The 18,908-nt window shown below is 39.8% G+C and overlaps 1 protein-coding gene and 1 long non-coding RNA gene across 8 annotated transcripts in view; both read left to right on the forward strand.

Moving 5' to 3' along the window:
* LOC119032215 overlaps positions 1-18,908 on the forward strand; it is a 1,052,400-nt gene that overhangs the window by 805,443 nt on the left and 228,049 nt on the right. The gene's annotated exons all lie outside the window — the stretch shown is intronic.
* dgki (diacylglycerol kinase, iota) overlaps positions 1-18,908 on the forward strand; it is a 68,456-nt gene that overhangs the window by 34,416 nt on the left and 15,132 nt on the right. For 2 of the 4 annotated variants that reach the window (XM_037121066.1, XM_037121070.1), the window contains exons 2-17: positions 941-1,049; positions 4,713-4,808; positions 6,917-6,991; positions 7,388-7,444; positions 7,563-7,631; positions 7,745-7,813; positions 9,211-9,327; positions 9,913-9,987; positions 10,952-11,047; positions 11,614-11,696; positions 12,037-12,097; positions 12,182-12,295; positions 16,046-16,171; positions 16,729-16,807; positions 17,112-17,167; positions 18,397-18,459. In XM_037121066.1, the coding sequence (XP_036976961.1) occupies positions 941-1,049; positions 4,713-4,808; positions 6,917-6,991; positions 7,388-7,444; positions 7,563-7,631; positions 7,745-7,813; positions 9,211-9,327; positions 9,913-9,987; positions 10,952-11,047; positions 11,614-11,696; positions 12,037-12,097; positions 12,182-12,295; positions 16,046-16,171; positions 16,729-16,807; positions 17,112-17,167; positions 18,397-18,459 (1,345 nt within the window). The remainder of the gene's footprint in view (positions 1-940; positions 1,050-4,712; positions 4,809-6,916; positions 6,992-7,387; positions 7,445-7,562; positions 7,632-7,744; positions 7,814-9,210; positions 9,328-9,912; positions 9,988-10,951; positions 11,048-11,613; positions 11,697-12,036; positions 12,098-12,181; positions 12,296-16,045; positions 16,172-16,728; positions 16,808-17,111; positions 17,168-18,396; positions 18,460-18,908) is intronic. The other 2 variants (XM_037121068.1, XM_037121067.1) reach the window with 2 other exon arrangements.

Below are 18,908 nucleotides of genomic sequence, written 5' to 3' on the forward strand. Positions count from 1 at the left end.
CTATACAAGTCGTGCTCAATGTTTCACTTCTGAAAAGTTTTCATCTGTGAATATTTCCGCTGGTCAGGCCGTATCACAGAATTACCGCTGTAATGAAAACGTCTTTAATCGGACGCTTTGTGCATTATTTCCCCGCAGTTTGTTATTTATAAAGAATATAACAGTCAAAACTTATCAGGACCGTGTGGGTGTGTTTTGATCAGAATTGATGGACAGTGTGTCGGTAACATAACGGAACAACGCCACCCACACCTGTCATCATGTTTCAATTCAGACGTTGCTGAAATCTGATTGGTGCAACCACAATACGGGTTTTCCGAACTCAAACCTGTGAGAGACACTGCAACACAAAGCATCGAAATAATCAAAATGATTTAAACTTCTGGCCCTTCAAAGGGAACTTTACCGAAGGAATGATTTTTTTTTTTCTTACTGCTTTAAAGAGCGACTGAACAGGATATGGCTGTTTGATGGGGTTGAAGGTGGTGATGGTGCAGAAATCAGAGCACAGAGATATACATAAACATGTTGATGACAGAAAGTGGGGAGAGGAAGTAAAGCCTAATAGGGCGAGCTACAGAGACAGAAACATGGAGAGAGAGAGAGAGAGAGAGAGAGATGAGTGCTGACTCATGCTCCGACAGAACAGATCCGTCTCTCGTCACCCCAAAGTGCTGCTGGCAGTCTCTCCTCCAAGCTGTTCCCACTTCTCCTCAACCAAATATCTGCAGCTGAACCCGCTGAAACATGGTCTCATAACATGAATAATTAACTGACACACTAAATTATACTGAAATCTAGTTATCTGTGGTGAGAGAGAGAGAGAAAGAGCCGTGTCATACATGAGGATGACAGTGTTGATTTTCGTGTCAGTGTCATCTCTTTGCAAGCATTTCCGGCTTGATTGCTAATTAAGTTTTTGTTTCATGTCGTTTTGTAGGAAAGCGATCTCCCGCTCAGGCCTTCAGCACCTCGGCCCGCCTCAGCCTTCCCTGCCTCCTGCATCCAACGGGCCCAACAAGGACGTCCGCACCGGCTTGGACTGGACGGTCAGACATGCACATACGCTGGATATGAATAAGGATCAGATTTATGTGCTTTGTTCTTTGTTTTCATTGCATTGTATTTATATAGGTTCCAAATATTAATAAAAATTAGTTTTAGTATCGGCCCTGAAGAAAACGATCACTGATATTAAGAAAACAAGGTGTTGACCATGAACAAGACAAATGCTAGAACAGCTAAAACAGTCTGGCAGGTTCAGAAAATGACATCGATTTGCTGAAATGTATCCGTTGAAACCAGGAAAAGACAACACTTTATCCCATATCATGTTAACGATATAATATCGATACGTAACCACACCTAGAGCTGAAGAAGCCTCTTGGATGAGGCTTGAAACATCTTCAGGAAAATGAAACAAGACCAGTTGCCTACGACGTAGCACTCAGCCTTGTATGTTTTGCTAGATTTAACACATGCAGACTTAAAGGCTTTACACACAGGGGATGTGACGAATAAACAACACGACTCTGCAGAATATTTGCTACGAATATGTTGCATCAGAGTGATTCACACTTGCAGCAAATGTGAATTTTCAATAGTATGCTCCATTATGCAAATTTGCGAAGACCAGCATGATCTAAAATTCCAGTTTTTGCCAAAGCAGTCTGGTGGATTTGAAGACGGCAAAAACCGACTCTGCCTCTGTCCCTGTCTCTGCAGGGAGCAATGAAGCCTGAGTCACTTTTGTCACACTGTCTTTACAATCTTGTGTCCTTTGGGTTAAAATACAGGTTGATGACAAACATTAACACACAACAGTTAGATGCTTTCATACGTGTAGTGAAAGCTTGGAAAAATCAACTTTGTTCCAAAAGTCTCTTTTTTGCTGCATAATAGCCTTTTCCCGTTATGCTTGTACTTAAATGGAGTTAAATTCAAAAAGTACTTTATGCATCCGCAGGTTCAAACACTGCATAAAAACACAGTTGTCCCAGTCTGTCTTGTCCTTATTCTGTCTGGCTGAGTCAGTGAATGACATTTGGATTTTCATGCTGACAGATTTGTGAGCAGACTGCCTTCAGCCGACATATGTTCATGTGGAAATGAAAGGCAGCAATTTTCTTTTGGATTTTTTAACATTATCAGAAAACGTCTCCTTATAACTGAACGCGCAATTTAAGGTTTTTATGTGTCAGGCCTTTATGTGACTTGAGTTTTTCTGGGTTTTGTTTGGCAGAAGTTGATGGATTTCATTTACATAACGGTGCACAAAACTAAAGAGCCATTTTAAAACACTTTCCCTAAAAATCACTTTGAAAAATGTCGTTAAACAGCTCTTCAGTTTAGACAGTAATGCCAAAAAGGGAAAACAAAAATGTTAGTTGACATCGTGATTTCCATTTAAATCCATGTGAATACAAAAAGATCATCTTTTATAAGGATGCTTCACGGAGACATGCAAAAATTAATTTTTGTCAATTCCAGCTGTGGCACTTCACAGCTGTTAAATCAAGCAATTTGTGATAACAAAGATTAAACCCTTCAACATTCACACAGGAAAGATGCATTTTATAAAATCAAATTTCTTTCAGAAAAAGGTCAATCAATGAAAAGGTTTGAAAATTTGTAATTAGTGACTGTTTACTCTTTAAATAATCCGAAATGCTTTGAAATAAAGTCATAGCAGTGCCTTATAAAAAAAAGTCTAGAGAAGGGAGAGAAAATAAATGTCAAACCATTAAGAGAAATAAATGAAAGAATATCTGAATGTTTAAATATTTAACTTCCTTTGTTTTTTCTTATTCTTTTCCCTTTTGCATTTACCTTTCCCATTTGTTTTGGGAAAAATGAAATGATATGTTATTTATTACATTTACTTTTATTTGATACATTTATTTATTTCTCTTCATATTTCCACATTTTCTTTCTTATTCTTTTACAGATTTGTTTTTTATTTTATGGCACTCCCATGACTCCATAGAACAGGAGAACTAAGATCATTTATTTAAAGTAGTTTTTAAATTACTTGAAACTAGGTTTTCTTGTAAAATAACACAAAATACTTAAAAATCACAAAATCATTATTCAGTAGCTCCACTGCAGATTCAGCCTTTTATTGGTCTGCAGTGATCACAGAAACAATCTTAAAATCCTTAGAGCTGAATTTGTGATGATAGTCTGTGTTTCTAGAACAGGATTAACAGAAATAACCGCTGCCAACTTCACCTTGTTTACAATGGGTCCTGCGGAAGACAGGCACGCTTCTATTTTTATCTTGCTCAGTGAGAAAAGAACGACAGAGGGAGGATTTTACTCAGAATCGTCGGTTCAATTTTCAATTTTGGAGCCCTGAAAAGAAAACAAACAAGTCTGTTTGGGCACGAAAACCAGCATCCGAAATACTTCAAAGTCACTGAAATTTTTGTTTAATCAAGAGTCGGTCCGGGAGATTCAAAGTCTCCGGTGATCCACGTCAACTAATAAATCTCTAATAATCTTATTGTATAATAGAGCCCTGAGTGAATCACACATCCATAATGTATACTCAATAAAACCTGCTGTATTATTAATTGGAAGTTGTAAGTAGACAAACTGTTGCCGGCTCACATCTGAGATTCCCCTCTGGCTCAGTCTGCAGGGACACTTCCACCACGTCATCGCTGGCCTTTAGCTCTCTGCAGGACACACACACACACACACACACACACACACTCATATACACGCTCATATATAATCATCATGCTTAAGCTCTCATTAATATACACTCAGGGGTTGATTTACTACGGCTTTATGGCCTCCTTTTAAGTGCTGATGAGTCAGGTAGTGTTTGTCGTATTCACTGAGGAGCCACTTAAAGCTTTTGGCAAAATGACAGAATAGAAGCAGAATTAAGAACATTTTTTTGTACTTTTAAACGCCTATACTTCGCTTAGATCCATCGTCTCTTCTATCTTATCTATAGATTTTATTCTTTGGCTATGATTAGCAATTCAAAAAATGTCCTTTTAAGTATTTTTTTTGGGGGGGGTCTTTAGCCTCTGAAACAATACAATTAATATCAGTTAGAAAAGACCTCAACTGTGTTTGTGCACATTTGTCATGAAAAATTTAAAAAATGGATTAATACAAGAAAGAAAACATGCAACCCAAAATGTCAGGTCAAATAGATATTTTGTTTTTGTACAGTAATACGTGTTGGTAAATATACTGGAAGTATCATGGATAGTGAAATTCTTAGGTTCCTCGCTCCAAACTGAATTGACAAAATACTTAAATAAATCTAGACTGGCATCACATTATGCTCACTCATAAATACCAGCCACTTAAATATGTTTGTTTTATCGAGATCCATGCGTTATTCCCTGTACCACAATGATGTATACCCACATAAACACCTTCTGAAAGCTGTTTAATGTACCTAATATTATCCCTCCACATGTATGCAACCATTCACGTGTGTTTCCACTTGAATCTGTCGCTCCCGTAGCATTTTGATTAACATGCGCTGTGAAATTACACACCCACTCAGCGGCGGCAATTATGTGCTTGACACGCTCGCTGACCGCTTTCACAACGGCGTATTTATGTGCATATGGTTGCAGTTTAATGTGACTGGAAATAATCTTGAGCGAGAGACGCACGGAGGATAATGTGAGTTGCTATTATTATATCATTATTTCCCCCCCTTTCTGTCCACGTCTCTGCAGGAGAACGCAGTGAATGGCGATCACCTGTGGATGGAGACGAGCTGTTCTGGAGAGCTCTGTTATCTCGGAGAGGACGCCTGCCTGCTGAAGACCGCAGTGAGTAGATACACACTGAACACTCCTGTGTTTGTGTTCCTGTTCTTTAGAAAACTGATTTCAGTGCAGCTCTACATGACGGTCTCTCATTTAAAGATGGATAAATGTTGAAATGGAAGGTGTATCTTTCAGCAAATATCAGTCACTTTATTTTAAAATGTTCAAAACCCCTTTTAGGATTCATGGATCAGATAATGGTTGCTCATAGTTCGTGCACAGAGCAGGTGGTCCCAGGAGCCTGGAAATTGAGCGTTTTGTATCCTAAATGCAGTCTTGTAATTTAGTGTTATTTTAAACAGGATGCCACAGTCCCACACAGATGAACCGTGTCTACAAAGCACCGGAGAGAAAGTGAACTTTCAACTAAAAGTACACAGAGTTGTATTAAATTATAGGTATCACGGACACTTCACCTTTTAAAAAGAACAGCACTTTGAATGGAGATGTGAGATCTTAACCTTTAATAGAGACAAAGATATAATGACATATCTAAAAAAAAAAATACTGATGACATGTAATTGCAGTGTGTGAACCAGAACAAGGTGAGAATGCCGCTATAAAGACGAAGCTGCAGTGGAAATAAATTTACTAAAATCTTTGTCATGAATTTAATTCGAAAAGTATCAGATCAGTGTCGTGTGCTTGTTTGCTACTGAAAAGGACAGCCTGACCTCAGAGGAATCTCAGATTGCTTTGAGAAGTCATGGTTGACACGAACAAGCACATTCCTATCTGTGCTTAGCTAGATATGGCTGATTTAGTCTCAGTCTTCTAGGAAAAGTCTGAAAGATACTGGAAGGCTTTAAACTCCTCGATGCTGTAGAAAATCTATCAGGCTACTAAATTCTTTGGACTTTGTACTGTTTTTTTTTTTTTTGTGTGTGTGTGTGTGTGTGTGTGTGTGTGTGAGTGTGAGAAATATTCCTTTTCCAGCCTCAAACATGTATTTGAGGGAAACCATCCCAAATGTTTAGAGTGGAAGTGTCTCTCATCTTTGGTGGAGCTGCTAACAGCTTGTAGACATCTGAAACATGCAACAGGTTCTCACTCCCAACTTGTCAAATACTGCAGCTTCTCCTGTTACCTTAAGCTACAAACTATGGTGCTCTATCTTCACCTCGAGGGCCAAGTTTGGACATGAAGGGCTCCACAAACTGACTTCATTTTGACTTTTGGACTGTTTGTTGGTTTGGGTAGGTGTAGACATCAGAAGTAGTTCCTTCCTACCAAGTAGTTTTGGTTTCTAAACCCTAACCAAGTAGTCTGAGTAGATTTATATCAACTTACAAATATAACCATGTCTACTTTAAAGCCAATGTGTGATTAAAAAAAAAAAAAAATGTTCCTCTATTCATACTGTTACAGTTTACTTGTCTGGGACCAAACATTCCCCAACATTTATCAGAGCATCTTGGAAAAGAACATCTTGCTTCCTTCTTTTTCTTGATAAAAGAACATTTTGTGTGGGACTTTCTCACCGTGAGAACATTCAGAGCCACCAGCCAGTGTGAAGGTCTCTTTTTCTGTATGAGAGTAGCGCTGAGCCATCAGTGTTGCTCTCTGTGACAATCAACAGTGAACTTATTGACCACTCCATTATCAGCTGTCATTACCTGTAGTTTATGTCTTGTTAGAGTGAGGGCAACAGAGCAATGTTATTAATTGAAGGCAAACAGCACTTTGGCTTCTTGACTGTTTGCCACTGTGTGATAAATGACCGGGGTTATTGCCGAGCCAAATCAATAGCTTCTGAGGTTTTCTATTTACAAATGCACATTTGTTAACCAGTTAATCTAATCAACATCATTCTCCTTTTTCATGATTTTGAGTTAAGAGTGGTGTAGAAACAGTAAAATGTTGTGGTGTCTGTTTTCAGAGTGTCACCGTTCTTTTAATGCTGTTGATAAAAAGCTGCTAAAGCTTTTTAAAACTGAACCTATAGAGAAGTGAAATGTTTGGGTACCTTGAACGCATCTTTGTGCGTCTGTGTGCTTTTATATGCATGTAACCAGGTTAACACATCATCAGTGTTCATTCTTGCACCGCTTGTGTTTTTGTTGTGTGTTTCTCACCGCCGTCTGTGCTGTGTGTCTGTTTTCTCCTTTAAGAAGTCGGCCCCCAGGAAGAAATGTGCTGCCTGTAAGATCGTTGTTCACACCGGCTGCATAGAGCAACTAGAAAAGGTATGACACACAGACACACAGACGCAGAATGGAAAAGTGTCCAGGAGTGGATAAACATCCTTGCAAGGGAGCTTAATGTGTTTGTGGCTGCCACAAGTGAAAGCAAAGAAAGTTATTTTCTCTGTTATATACAAAACCTTGATGCAAATAATGAAGAGACCTATGTTCAGTGTTCATTGTACATCTTTTTTATTGAATGTGAACGTGTCCTTCTTTTTCTCTGTGAATACACTTTAGTATTACTGCAGTAGTGCCGATGACTGTTACTGTAACTCTCCGTGTGTTTATATGCGTCTCTGGCACTAATATTTTTTGGAACAAAACTGACATTACTTGGCGTTTTGTGCCAACATTCTTGGTTTGTTATTTGTTTTTGTTTGTTTTTTTTCTTTCTAGATTAACTTTCGATGTAAGCCAACCTTCAGAGAGGGAGGATCACGGTGCCTCAGAGACGTACGTTTGTGTGTATGAGGTTGTGTATTATATGTGTACACGCGAGAGAAGAGGATTACTTTGCTTATTTTAAGGAATCCTGTAAATGTGAACGTGTTGTTTTTTTTCTCTTCTACAGCAGAACATACTGAGACATCACTGGGTTCACAGACGAAGACAGGAGGGCAAATGTAGACAATGTGGAAAGGTAACACACACACACACACACACACACACACACACACACACACACACTCTCACATTCACAGTTATGACTATTCAGACGGACTTACTTCAGTATATTTCTGTTTGTTTCTGCAGAGTTTTCAGCAGAAGTTCTTCCACAGTAAAGAAATCATCGCCATCAGTTGTTCCTGGTGTAAACAAGCTGTAAGTATTTCATCCTCTGTATTAATCTCTATAGAATAAAGCAAAGACGTTTGTACATTTTATGAAATTAATACAACACTGACAAAGACATTTTACTAGAAATACATGACTTGAGGCATTAAAAATTTGAGCAACAATCTCATGAAAGCTTCACTGAAGAAATATTGTTTTAAATCCAAGTTCCCAGCAGTGGGAGAAGATCAGTTTCTGTATTTCAGTATGTTGTTTTCTATGATTATTATTTTTGTTACTAATACTCCCTGGAAAGTGAACATACAGTTGGGGAAGATTCATTTTTTTATCATCACGGTGAAATGACCCTGAAGAGCTGTGGCTCAGATGTAAATAATCATAATAGTAAACTTTATTTATATAGCACCTTTTAAACACACTTACACAAGTGCTTTACAGAACAGAACTAGAATGGAGCTCAGTAGAGCGCATACCTCCGCCAAAGCTCAGCGATCTTTTATTCAGTCAAGCCTCAATATCAAAAATCAATAGACTTGTGTCATAATTATACTCACTCATAGATACAAGCCACCTAAACACACCTCAGTTTTTCATTAAGAACCATGTGTTAGTCCCTGAGAAACTGGTGAAAATATGGAAAAGCATCCTGTCTCACAATATTAAAGAAAGCGAGAATCAATATCTGGATCCGTCCCTTCATCTGGATCAGCACCAAATATTAATGGGGTCTATTCTGGGCTCATCCTCCATCCAAGTTGAGTGGAAATCCATGGCAGTAAAACACAAGAGTGTATAAAACAAGCTTAAAGACATAAAAACTAAACACAGAAATCACAGAGAGAGTAAAACAGAATGTCATAAAGCAAATACAAATTGCTGAAAAGGTATATTAAAAAAATCAGGTTTTGAAAATTGATTTAAAGTTTATTTAAAGATGTAGGATCCCTGACTGGAACGGCTCTATCAACTTTATCTATTAATCAAGACCTTGGAACAACAAGGAATGATGCATCTGAGGATCTGAGGGAGCGAGAAGGGATGTAGCAGTTAAATAACTTGGAGTGTGGCCTCTCAGGGCTTTATAAGAAATCAATGAACACATAAAATCAATTCTTAAAGCAACACGTAGCCTGTGTAAGGATGCAAGGGTCCAGTCAAATCCTGGCAGCAGAGTTTTGGACGAGCTGGAGGTGAGAGAGGGTTATTGTACTGATTCCAGAGTGCAAAGGATATCCTAATCCAGTAGTTGTGGGTGTGATGAAGGCAGTTTAGCAGGTTTACAGTGTTGTGATGTTGTTTTTCAATGTATCACCTGCTTACAAATGGAAACAGATACTTTGTCTACGTCTAATGTGGCCAAGAGGGAACATATAAACCTGTTTAATAAACAGGATAAATAACAACAAGGTGTGTCTCTGTTGCAGTTCCACAATAAGGTGACGTGTTTCATGCTGCACCAGATCGAGGAGCCGTGTTCACTGGGGGCCCACGCTGGAGTCATAGTGCCACCCTCCTGGATCATCAAAGTCAGGAAACCACAGGTGTACACACACAGACACACACACAGACACACACAGACACACACACACTCCCGTCACAGGCGTCCCTCACCAGTCAGTCCACTGTTTGATAAAGCTGTCATTCTGTGACAGTGATGAGAAACGACTGTGTTGGATCTAAATTTAAAACTCTAAAAGAAGGCGTGTGTGTGTGTGTGTATGTGTATGCGTGTGTGTGTGTGTGTGTGTGTGTGTGTGTGTGTGTGTGTGTGTGTGTGTGTGTGTGTGTGTGTGTGTGTGTGTGTGTGTGAGATCTTGGCGATGATTTGATATGAGCTGACACATGTCTGATCTGTCTGAGGGAACTCTGGGTTTGTGTCTGCCTCTGTCGTCACACACACACACACACGCACAACCACCACCACACACACACACACACACACACACACACACACACACACACACACACTCATATATATCCCTCAGTCACATCACATGGCTCATTGCACTTTTAATTACCATCACAAGGGACAATGTGACAGTGAACTAACTGTTGAACTCTGTGTGTGTGTGTGTGTGTGTGTGTGTGTGTGTGTGTGTGTGTGTGTGTGTGTGTGTGTACCCTAGAGCTCACTTAAGAACTCTGCCAGGAGAAAAAAGCGGACATCTTTCAAACGAAGGACAAGCAAGAAGGGACTGGATGTAAGTAACACTGTGACAGAGGAAATTTCTGTGTATTATGTAAAAGGCTCAGATTTATATATTTGATTAATTCCTTTTCAAACACAAGATAGAAACTGTGTATCTTCTGCAGTTTTTTTTTTTGCTGTCAAAAAAGGCGAACTGCAAAATAGCTGTTATGAGGTCACATAAAATTCATGCTGGTTAATTAGATCTTGTTTAACAAATGTTTTATTCAATAACAAATTATTCAAGCAACAAATTTGTATAATTTAAAGTGCTGTATCGTAGGCACGAGTTTCAGTTTCTTGAAGACATTTCACCTCTCAACCAAGACGCTTCTTCAGTTGTAACTAACTGGAGGGGGGTCGCAGGCTTTTAAACCCAGTGTGGGAGGGTCCTTACAGAGTCATTAAGGACCTGTGTGGGTCGGTGACCCAACCGGCCTCCATGTGGGTTGCTAGTTCTAGGTGAGCCCAGGTATGAAAGGTTGTTAAGCTGTCTGAGAAGGGAACTCAGTACTGCATTGTAGGTGGGTGATAAGTGATGTCGTAGTCCACTTCCTATGTTCAAAGATGGCCGTAGTCCTCTTTGAAACCATCTGTCTTCTCTGGCCTTGATGTTAACATTGCTGTCCTCAGAGGAATGATTTTTCTCCTTCAGATATAAGTGGAGAGCAGAGTCTTGACATGCTGTAGAATAGCAGGACTCTTAGAAGTTATTGCTTTTGCTTGAACCAAGAGATATGTAGCAGTACTATGTCCTTCATCTCGGCTGAAAATGTAGAAATGTCTGGCTGTGTCCTTGATGAGTTTTTCTCAGAGCTGCCTCCGAACGAAACTTCAACTTTTCACTGTAGATTACAACCGAGCTCTTGAGCTCAAAGTATGGTACTCAGAACAGCGCTAGCATTAACTTTATGTCCATTGCATTGTATTTTAATGTCACGATACATGACATATGTCTCGATATTTTCTTTCTGCAGGAGTCTAAATGGCGTCCGTTCATGCTGAAGCCTCTCCCCTCACCTCTCATGAAGCCCATCTTGGTTTTTGTTAATCCAAAGAGTGGAGGCAACCAGGTCAGAAAAACTTTAGAATAATATAATTTTATCATCATCTATCATTTGAGCCTGTGATGATATCTATAGTCACTCTGCACTGTTTCATAGGACTCAAGAGATCTTAACTATGGTTATCTAGCACCAAAACTATTCTATTAACGTCTGTCTCTAAATGATCTTTAATCAAAATTAGCTCACATCATTTCTGCTGAAGAACATCAACATGTTATCGCTTCCTGATGGTATCAGACTTTAATAAATGATGATTTTATTCATCTACACCTTCACTGTTTGAGCCAGCAGCCTTCAAGAGTTATTATGATGTGCAGAACATTTAATGAGGAAGACGTCAGGATTAGTTTTATCAGATTAGAAAAAACTTCATTATTATGACATCATGCTGAGACTTTTGGTAGCAGCTCTGATTATAGAACCTGTCCCAGAAATAAACAGTGCAGTTCTAATATGGTGTATCAAGTGGTTATCTCTAGTTTCATGGACACCTTTTAGTTCCAGGTGTAGGATTTTAAATGATGTTATATTAAGAAAACTCTTCTTCTGTGTTTCTTTCTGTGTCTCTGTAGGGTGCAAAGGTGTTACAGATGTTCATGTGGATTTTGAACCCTCGACAAGTCTTTGACCTGTCACAGGGAGGACTAAGAGAGGCGTAAGTACCCTTTAACACATTGGGTTACTGTCAACGTGACATTCTGAACAGACTGACTGACATTTGTGCTAATTTGTCCTTATTGTGAAACTGTGTTCTTTGTTGCCAATTTGGTGATAATTCTCTACTTCAGTCATTTAAGATCACAGTGATACCACAATCCAATGCGGGGAGAAAATGCTGTATTTTCTCACTTGAGTTGTAGTCATTATGGGTCGCGCCATTTTCATGAAACTTGGACCAATTACACCCACTCAGCACCAATCAGCTCCGCTTTGTGCCGCAGACGCCTCTTTTATTCTACAACTGTTCTGCTTTGTGCACTTTTGTGAATCGTCAGACTGGAGTTGTATCGGAAAGTGCCAAATCTGAGGATCCTCGCCTGCGGAGGCGATGGCACAGTAAGACTCTATTCTGTTACAATCTGTTCCTATTCTGTGCTAAATTTTTTGAAGCTTATAGTTTCTGTGCATGTACCCGTGTAGGTGGGGTGGATCCTGTCCACTCTGGACGAGCTGCAGATGAATCCCCAGCCTCCGGTCGCTGTTCTTCCTCTGGGAACAGGAAATGACCTCGCCAGGACGCTCAACTGGGGCGGGGTGAGTTCCCAACCTTGACTTCTGAGAGCGGCAGGACGTAGAGGTTCCCCCCTCCCTGAAGTTATTCATTCCAAAGTATCTCTTTTATCTCTTTGATGACTGAGTTCAGGTCATTTATCCACTTGATTCAGGTGTGAAATCTCCACAGAGGAAGTTATATAAAGTTACAGCAAATAGAAATGAAATAAAACATGGGAATTGATATCTAAAAAGTGAATGCGTAAAGGAAATTATGGGCATATAAGGGTATGTAGTTCAAATAAATCCTGTGTTTACTTCTTTGACACCTCTTGGGAGCTACATAGAAAAACCACATTCCAGGAAGTCTACGACAGTGTTCTTCCTGTGTAACTCATCCTCTAAACCCTGACATTTAGCCATTTCCTGATCTCTCCGATGCCACAACACATCAACTAAACATGACACATTTGCAATTAGTTAATTAGTCTTATCCTGTGTCCTTTCTCTGTGGGTGCACTGTAACATTGTCTCTTTCTTTTTACAGTCAAACCATGAAAAATGTAGCTGGAAGAGCAAGAAATGGAAGCTTTGTAGAAAGTCAGGCTGCTTTATCTGTTTCATTCAGACTAAATCAGGCGTTGCGGTGAAAACCTCAGTCCTCCATTCATTGTGAGTGTAGTCTGTTAGTCTGACCAAAAAAAGAAATCGCCTGCTGCAAATCAGTAAAAACAGAAGTCCCTTTGGAGAATCGCAACCCGACGTCACAATGCAGTGGTTAAAACGTAAACCGAATGAATGACCAAAAACACAATGGAGTGTAACGTAGTGTTGTGTACTCGAGGAATATTCGTCCACAGGTTTCAGACACACCATACTGATAGGCCTCGCATCATGTTTAAAATGTGTTTTTTTTGTTTTGTTTTTTGAACGTTTAAAACAAAGGAGAAAAAATGTGTTGCTTAATATACTTGGGTGGCCCGCTCGAGTAAAGTCTATGTGTGGGAAACACCAGCTAACACAGATAAACACACAGCTAAAACAGATAAAATAAGTGAGTAAGTAAGTTATATTAGCTTGCTGGACACTCATGAAATATAATGCTGCTCTGTAATCACTGGATGTGTAAATAAGCAACTAAAGTTGATAGTGTGTGGAAACATGTACTTCATTAACATTCGGATTGTAGTGGTAATATAATTGAACCTGTGCTATCATAATGTACGTATGCGTCCACATAAAACGAGCAAGGTGCTGAGTTAAGGCTGCTTATAAAAGATACTTATGAAAGTGAACACTCTCCATCTGTAGGAAGGCTCTATGGGCTCCTTCAGTTCGTACTAAAATAAGGTGAAGTGCTGAAGCATCAAGAATCTGCCCCTCGACAACACACATTGCGTAACTGCACCTTAACACAGAAGGAGCGACCTTTACAAGCACCCACATTCCTCCATTAGGCTTTTCTTTAGACCCGTTATGTGGGCTTGTAGCGATGATAATCCTTCAGATATCTCTGTGTATGAGTCAAAAGTCTGAGTCAAAACCTTCAAATGTTATTTCATCTGTTTTACTCTGCACTGCAACATTTTCTCATTCATTATGTATTTGGGATATTATCTCAGAATCGGCGCAGTGTGTTGTCTCAAGCTGCACCATGATGGAAATACTGTCATGAAGTTTTCTGGAACTTGTAGTGAAATGATGCTTTTTCACGACGACTGACTGTGGTGCGTGCTTCAGTCTGTGTCTGCACTGCAGCCAAGGACACATGAATGACTTTGGCGTCTCAGGATTGCAGGTGTACAAAGCTGAAACAGTCCTGATGTAGAGAGAGATAGATCTTTGAACAAGGATAAGGCTGAGTGAGAATTCGTATCTACCATGTGTGTAATTAGTGTAATTACTGTGTCCTTTCCGTCCTCTATTTCATCTGTTTGTTACTGCAGGGTTTCTTTATCCACTTTGTCTCCGTTGCTCCTTCCCTGTCTCCTTCTTTCACCTTCTTTTCCTTGTCTTCTCCCCTTCACTCATTTCCTTTATCTCTTCTTCTTTCCTTTCCTTGTCTATTTGTCCTTCTTCATGTCACTGGCTTAGTTTGGCATCTGCTCTTTCCCACTCCTTTCCTTTCCTTTCCCACTCCTTTCCTTTCCTTTCCTTTCCTTTCCTTTCCTTTCCTTTCCTTTCCTTTCCTTTCCTTTCCTTTCCTTTCCTTTCCTTTCCTTTCCTTTCCTTTCCTCACTCCTTGTCTCCTCTCCTTTCCTCCCCCTCTTTACTTAATTTTCTCTTTCCTCTCACTTGAACACTCAGTGTTGTTACTCACCGCTGCCTCCGCCCCGCCTTTCCCTCTGTGTGAGTGTGAATGACCCTGCAACTTGCTGTGTGTCCGAGTGAGAGCCCTGCTGTGTGTGTGTGTGTGTGTGTGTGTGTGTGTGTGTGTGTGTGTGTGTGTGTGTGTGTGTGTGTGTGTGTGTGTGTGTGTGTGTGTGTGTGTGTGTGTGAGTGCCTCAGAGGAGGCCCTGCTGATGAGCGCTACTATCATCAGATTGTTGTGTCCTTGTGAGTGTGTGTGACTCAGTGCAGTCCTTGGTACACTGATTTCCTGACCCTGTCCAGAGGGAGACAGAAAATGAAAAGCAGACGACAGAGGATGGAGAGACTGAGTGAAAGACAGAATACTGTCCATTAGAGAGACCTGGCTCGCATGACTAATGTGATGGGAGGGAAGAGGAGGAAGTAATGGACTGATGGAAAGAGAAAGGGAGGAGTTCGATGTGTGTTTGTTGCCTGTAAATTCCAATTATTTACTGTATGAGTGAGTGTGTGTGTTTATGTGATGATCGCTTGTTAAAAGGAAATCATTACATGCGCTCACTGACCATTCCACTCTTCTTCTTCTTTTTCTTCTTCTTCTTCTTCTTCTTCTTCTTCTTCTTCTTCTCTGTCTACACGTGAGTGTGTTCTTGTTAGCAAGGAGATAAAGGATGGAGAGAGAGAGGCCTTGACAGTTTGACAGATAGAAAGAGTGATAGAGGCCATAAATTAGCTTCAGTCGACATTGTCCCTTCCTCAGCTTCTCTCCTCTCTCTACACCATTTTTCCTTTCATCCATACAAGCCTCTCTGCTTTCCTTCTTCTTTTTTCCATGCATACATTCATTATTTTTCTGTTTCCTCCTTCTTTTCCTCCACTCTTTTCTTCCCGTTACCGGTCTCTTATCCTTGAATTGATTAATTTAACTTTTGAACTCTGCGTATGTAGATTCTTTATTTTTTTTTTGCTTATTATGGTGTTGTTTCTTGGAGTATCCTCAAATCTGGCACATCCCTATAATTTGTACAACCTAAACTAAAAGGTACACTTGTAAAAAAAGGAAATGGATATAAATCATACTTACCAAAAGTTTTGAAATTGGTCAAATAAATTGTCTCAAGGGGAAGCCAAAGCAGAGCTGTGGGGCCACTGTAATTGTCAAAATTACCTCCATTCAAAGTGCGTGTTTTTGCCTCTGACAGGCCGAGTTTGTTGTTTTAACTGTCTGATGACATTTGGAAACTGTTCAGTCGAAGAAAGAGTTTTTTGTTAAATGCCAGAATCTGTTTTGTAACCAGGAAAATAAAGTCTTGCTTAAGAGAAATTAAAACTCTTGAATCTTGTGAGAGGATGGAGAGACGAACTGCCAGCAAGAATTTATTTCCAAAGTCACGACTGAATATTTGCCATATTTTCACAATTTAGAGGAAGAAACAACTTTAACAACTCACTCTGTGTTTGTGACTGTTTCCTTCTCTGCAGGGTTACACAGACGAACCAGTGTCCAAGGTTTTATGTCACGTGGAGGACGGTTCGGTGGTGCAGCTGGACAGGTGGAACCTCCTCGTAGAGAAAAGTGCTTCACAGCCAGAGGAAGGAACACAGAAGGTCATTGTGACTCTGGTTTGGCAGTTTATGTGCTTGTGTGCATTTTTCTGTATGTTCAGGATAAATACGACAGCAATCCCCCCAGCGGCAGCAGCTTAACATCATTGATTACATGAATATCCCAGTATGTTCTGATAAATCCTGAGCTCCATAAGAGACGTCTAAAAAAAAGATTTATCTCAAATGCAAAAAGTTTAATTGTGTTTCCTCTGGAGAGTTTCCTCTGTCCTCCTCAGTTTACAGCTACAGCTTTTTGTTTTGCTGCTTACATTTGACATTTCTGTGCACATGTAGACACTTAAAAAGACGTAAAAGCAATGTTTATAATCACATAAATCAATTGAATTAAAGAATCAATGTGTTGATCTTGTAGAGATACAAAATCCATACACAAAATATGTGTGAAAGAAAGCACATGAGTAACAGTAACTGGATGGGCATAATGATATGATTAAGATTCATGTGCTGGACAGTGTGAACATGAGCTGTCTATGTGAATAAATTGTGTAAAATTTATGCAAAAACACTCACTTGACTATTTTTTCCTGCGTCCTCAGCTGCCTCTAAATGTGTTCAACAACTACTTCAGCCTGGGCTTCGACGCTCACGTCACCCTGGAGTTCCACGAGTCGAGAGGTCGGTGAAAACTATTTTAACGTCTTTCTTTCACGTTTCACCCCGCTTCAGCTCTATTTATATTCCATTAAGGCCTCCCGTTTCCTGTTAATGCACCCCACTTCAGGGAAAGATGAGCAGAAATAAAATATTAAAAAGGACACATTCAGATACACACAAGCATTCATGCATGCACGGATGAGTCAGATTATACTCAGATCTTCCTCCACACCTCTGTGTTTTGTTTTCACTCTTAATTCCAGCAGCTTTGCAACACATTTGATGTATTCTCTCTCTCTGTACCTCTCTGATTTTGTCTTTCCAGAGGCCAACCCAGAGAAGTTTAACAGTCGCTTCCGCAACAAGATGTTCTATGCAGGCGTGAGTGTCCCTCTTGATGTATTGCCTCATGCACACTGAAACTTTCTCTGGCTTCCTGCCGCTCTCTCTGTCTGTCTTTAAGTTCCCCTCCAAACAGAAAAGTATTTTTCTTCCTCTTCCTGTAGGGTAGAATAATGCACGTGCAGTTTGACTCTAGAAGGCTGTTTTCACACGGTGTACATTTTCTCTCTGTGCTCTTTGGAAGTGTAATTTTAAAGGTCCAATCTGTTAGATGGTTGACTATTGATTCTCATTCCCAGCTCGTCAAATACTGACACTTTGGGTTAGTGGGGTCATGTCAGAATATGACGAGTTGGGAATGAGAATCAATAATCAACCATCTAACAAATTGGACCTTTAAGAGGCGGCCCCTGTGAGCGTGATTTGTGACATTGCAAACAGTTTGGAAGCCAATCCTGGTACAGTGTTCAGGAAACTTTAGTGCACATGCATGTGTTCAACTATTCTGGAATTATTTGAGGGGTAGTCTAGCAATGTTAATGCCATCTGTGCTGCAAAACATAACGTTAACCGTATCCTGACCCCTGAATCCAGAGTTGAATTGCGAAAAAAATCAGAAAAAACCATGGCAGAAGCATATTATAAAACTTTGGTGTATGCCTTAATAAAAGGGAATATTTAATAAGACACACAGACACAAGCTTTTTACAAGAACGATAGTGGAGAGGAGAATAAAGATTGGAATGAAGGAAGGGAATAAGGGGAAAGACAGACCAAACCATGAAGCACAAGAGGGAGGTTTATAAGATAAAGCAGAATGTGTGAAGGGTCTTTAAAGAGTAAAAGTCTTATTTTCATTAATTATTGTCATTAATGCAGTTGGAAGTGGTGTTATCTCGCCACCACGTACTGCCGAATTTAACTGCGTTTACTAATCATGTTAGATAAATAATGAAAAGTCTCGGAGGTGCAGTTTGCAACCTGTGTGCTGTTGTTAACATTTGGATGTCTTGGTTTTGAATAATTAATTTTGATGTTTTATTCTGCACCGTAGTTTTGCACTCAGACTTCAAACCAAAGAAATGTTAAATCTAACTTTTTGGAAGCTGCAGATGAGAGACGTGTGAGAGAAGATGGGTGTGAGTTGGAGAGGAAGCATCTCTCTTTAAAAAGGAAATGTAATGAACTGTAATTCTGTTTGATTGGCTTCTTCTCTCTGTTTGTGTGTGTGTGTGTGTGTGTGTGTGAACATGCTTGCGTGTTTGCAGGCTGCGTTCTCAGATTTCCTCCAGCGAAGCTCCAGGGATTTGTCAAAGCACGTCAGAGTGGTGGTGAGTGTTAACACACTCTCTCTCTCTCTGTGTATCGTTTTCCATGTCGACATGTCTGGGCAGCAGGTCGGCCTGGTGATTACACACACCGTCCTTCAACTGCTCTTTGAACACCCGCCATGCTCAAGTGTCCTTCAACCACATATTGAATCCTTTTCAGAGACACTACACTGCTGCTGCCCACTGACCTCTGTACTGGGATTAGAAGAGCAAACTGACATTGTTATATCGATTCTGCTGATTTTTTTTTATCGATTCATGTCAGAAAAAATAAATAAAAATGCCCACATTGGCAAAACATTCAAATCTGAGGCTAATGTTGAAGGATAAAACTGGTGATTTTCTATATTTTTGGTATTATAAAAAGGTTTCTACCCCATTTAAGGCATTAATAATAAGAAATGAATAAGTGCATAAATAAATAAATAATAATCAAACTTATAGCATTG

Source organism: Acanthopagrus latus, chromosome 14 (genome assembly GCF_904848185.1).
Source record: "Acanthopagrus latus isolate v.2019 chromosome 14, fAcaLat1.1, whole genome shotgun sequence".
NCBI classification, from domain to species: domain Eukaryota; kingdom Metazoa; phylum Chordata; class Actinopteri; order Spariformes; family Sparidae; genus Acanthopagrus; species Acanthopagrus latus.